Here is a 2,518-nt window from a genome sequence, read left to right on the forward strand (position 1 = left end):
TGAAGATCCTCCGGTGTGGGTCGTCGTAGATACTCATTTCCGAATAATTGTATTATTCCGTCAGTGAAATTATGTAAACATGAAAGTGCAGTGGTCTCACCAAGTCGGAGATATTCGTCAACGGTGTCAGCCGCAGTACCATAAGCAAGCAGACGAATAGCTGCAGTACATTTTTGTAGTGCAGTAAGACCCCACCTCCCGGTCGCATCTCTTCTTTGCTGAAAGCATGGGAAGCGCTCTGATAGGCCATGAACAAGACGCAAGAATAATTCCTTATTCATGCGGAAACGGCGTCTGAATAATTGAGACGAGAATGTCGCATCTTCGCTGAAATAGTCATTCCATAAGCGGTCTTGTCCTGTTTCGCGGTTTCGTTCTACATAAGCACGTCTCCTTTGCGGTCTGCTTTGGGCCTCCACTATGTCGTTGTATGTTTCTTCCAAGTATTCGTCGCAAATTTCGTCCAATCTTTCATCGACTTCATCGGATGAACTCGATGATGACATATCTATATATCCTGCTTCGGAAAATAATAAAATTATGTACAACCATTAAAAAGACTTGCCACTAATTTTTTTTAAAAAAAAAAATTCTTGTTAAATTCTTGTAATTTCGAAGTGGTTGATCCGTTTCTTTAAAACAATTACTACATGGTTGTTTCATCAAATGTCTAACAAAAGTTAAATGGCTATACGAATATAAATAAGTCTTAATGCAGAAGCAAGTTACATTACATCAACTTAAGCAAGTCAAATATCTTACAAGAAGTCGTTAAGAGATAGAGTTACCTAGTTAAAACAGAAGCTAGTCAATACAACAACTTGGTAGCAACAAGATTACACCTTCGCGTCAAGAGTAGTAGCAAACGGAAATAAAAGGAAGGAAGGAAGGAAGAAGTGATGGAAACAAAGCAAACGAGATACCTAGCTAATTACCGGCTTGACACAAATTTATAGAACATAAAGTGAAAAGAAGAACCCGTGACTTGGTTTCACAACTCCAAATGCACCCGTGACTTGGTTCACATGTCCTACTGTTGAACCTGAAACAAAAAGACAAGACTTAGTAAAGCAACACAACACGACATGTATCTACGCAGACAAGACTTAGTAAAGCAACACAAGACGACATGTATCTACTACGCAAACAAGACAATACCTTAAAGAGAATAACATCATAACATATCAGACATAAGTTTGAGTTTGAGAGATGTTTCCAACTCAGTTAATGGCTCTTTTTTGGCTAATAAACGATGGAGTAATTTCTGGTTAGAGATATTTTGTTTCATCTCCATGATGACTTGTAGATGTGACAACTCCTCTTCTTTACCACTCTTCTTCTTCTTTGTAGCTGCTTTCGCAGCCTTGACCCCGATCGGTCTCCCCTCTTGTTGTCCCACTTCCTCGTCTGTATCAACCTCCAAGACTAGCTTCCGCTTTTCCTTCCCACCGTCTTTATCGACAATAGTGGAGCACCATTTCTGGTCATGCCTCAGCTCCCTCCAGGTGTGTTCCAGACCGAACTTGTGGCCTTGATCATTGAAGAAGTAGTCTAGTGCAGCTTTCATGAGATCATCATCATTTTGACCACTTCTCTGCTCACTCATAGCGTGGTCATAGCAACCAACGAACTTGGAGACTTGATCGTTAATCCTACCCCACCTCTGCTTGGCCGGAATAATCTCTCTCGGTATTCTCCCGACAAGTTGAGGGCTTGCATTGTAGTACTCGATAATCCTCTGCCAGAACTTACCAGCTCTCTGCTCATTGCCCACCACTGGATCTTTACTGGTGTTGAGCCAGGCACCAATAAGTATTTTATCCTCTTGCGGTGTCCATTTCCTCCGGCTGTTGATAGCAGAGTCGACAACAGGCTCACCAGACCCGACAACAGGCTGACCAGACTCGACAACAGGCTCAGGAGCTTGGCTACCGAGCCAAACTGGTTCGGGTGAATCAAGGTCTATAGAACATTGACTATACATGAGGTTAACATAACCACCGGTGTTATCCATTGTAAGAAAAAGGAATCACCAATCAAATCTACGCCTTATACATTGACTACACATGCCTTATATAAGCGAGCTAGAAGTAAGAAAAATTTAAAGCCAATTAAATCTAAGTAGTTAGAGCAGATAGCATTAATCACCAATCAAATCTCACTTATAATAAGTTCTCTACTAGAAACATTTTAGCAATAAGTTCTCTACAACCAAACAAGTACCATTGTAATAACGTTTAATAACCAATCAAATCTGAGGAGTTAGGAAGGTTAAAAGCATTTAACACAAAGAGTTTCACTTTAAAGACAGTGTCCAGTTCAGATAGTTTTCTAAGAGAGTACGAAGTTGTACAGTGTCTAACCTTAAAGACAGTGTCGAGGTCAGATACTCTCCTTGTAATCCTTCAAAGCTCTTCCTGAAAAAAATCCAATAAACAGGTAAATTTTTTTTTAAAATAAGCAAAAAAACATTCAAAAAGCAGAACGAATGAAACTAACCTCCAAGAATTAACACCAA

The 2,518-nt window shown here is 40.0% G+C and overlaps 1 protein-coding gene across 1 annotated transcript; it reads right to left on the bottom strand.

The window, feature by feature from the left end:
* Positions 1 to 950: 950 nt before the first annotated feature.
* Positions 951 to 2,014, bottom strand: LOC106330314 (glutathione S-transferase T3-like). Its single transcript, XM_013768804.1, has 2 exons — positions 1,330 to 2,014; positions 951 to 1,042 (listed from the first exon to the last, which is right to left on the bottom strand). Exons 1-2 carry the CDS (start codon positions 2,012 to 2,014, stop codon positions 951 to 953), a joined length of 777 nt encoding a protein of 258 aa, XP_013624258.1.
* Positions 2,015 to 2,518: the final 504 nt, after the last annotated feature.

Source organism: Brassica oleracea, chromosome C3 (genome assembly GCF_000695525.1).
Source record: "Brassica oleracea var. oleracea cultivar TO1000 chromosome C3, BOL, whole genome shotgun sequence".
NCBI classification, from domain to species: Eukaryota; Viridiplantae; Streptophyta; class Magnoliopsida; order Brassicales; family Brassicaceae; genus Brassica; species Brassica oleracea.

Coding starts and splice junctions, on each gene's coding strand:
- LOC106330314 (XM_013768804.1), bottom strand. CDS start 2,014: ATGGATAACACCGGTGGTTATGTTAACCTCATGTATAGTCAATGTTCT. Junction 1,043..1,329: donor TACAAAGAAGAAGAAGAGTG/GTAAAGAAGAGG, acceptor TTTTTGTTTCAG/GTTCAACAGTAGGACATGTG.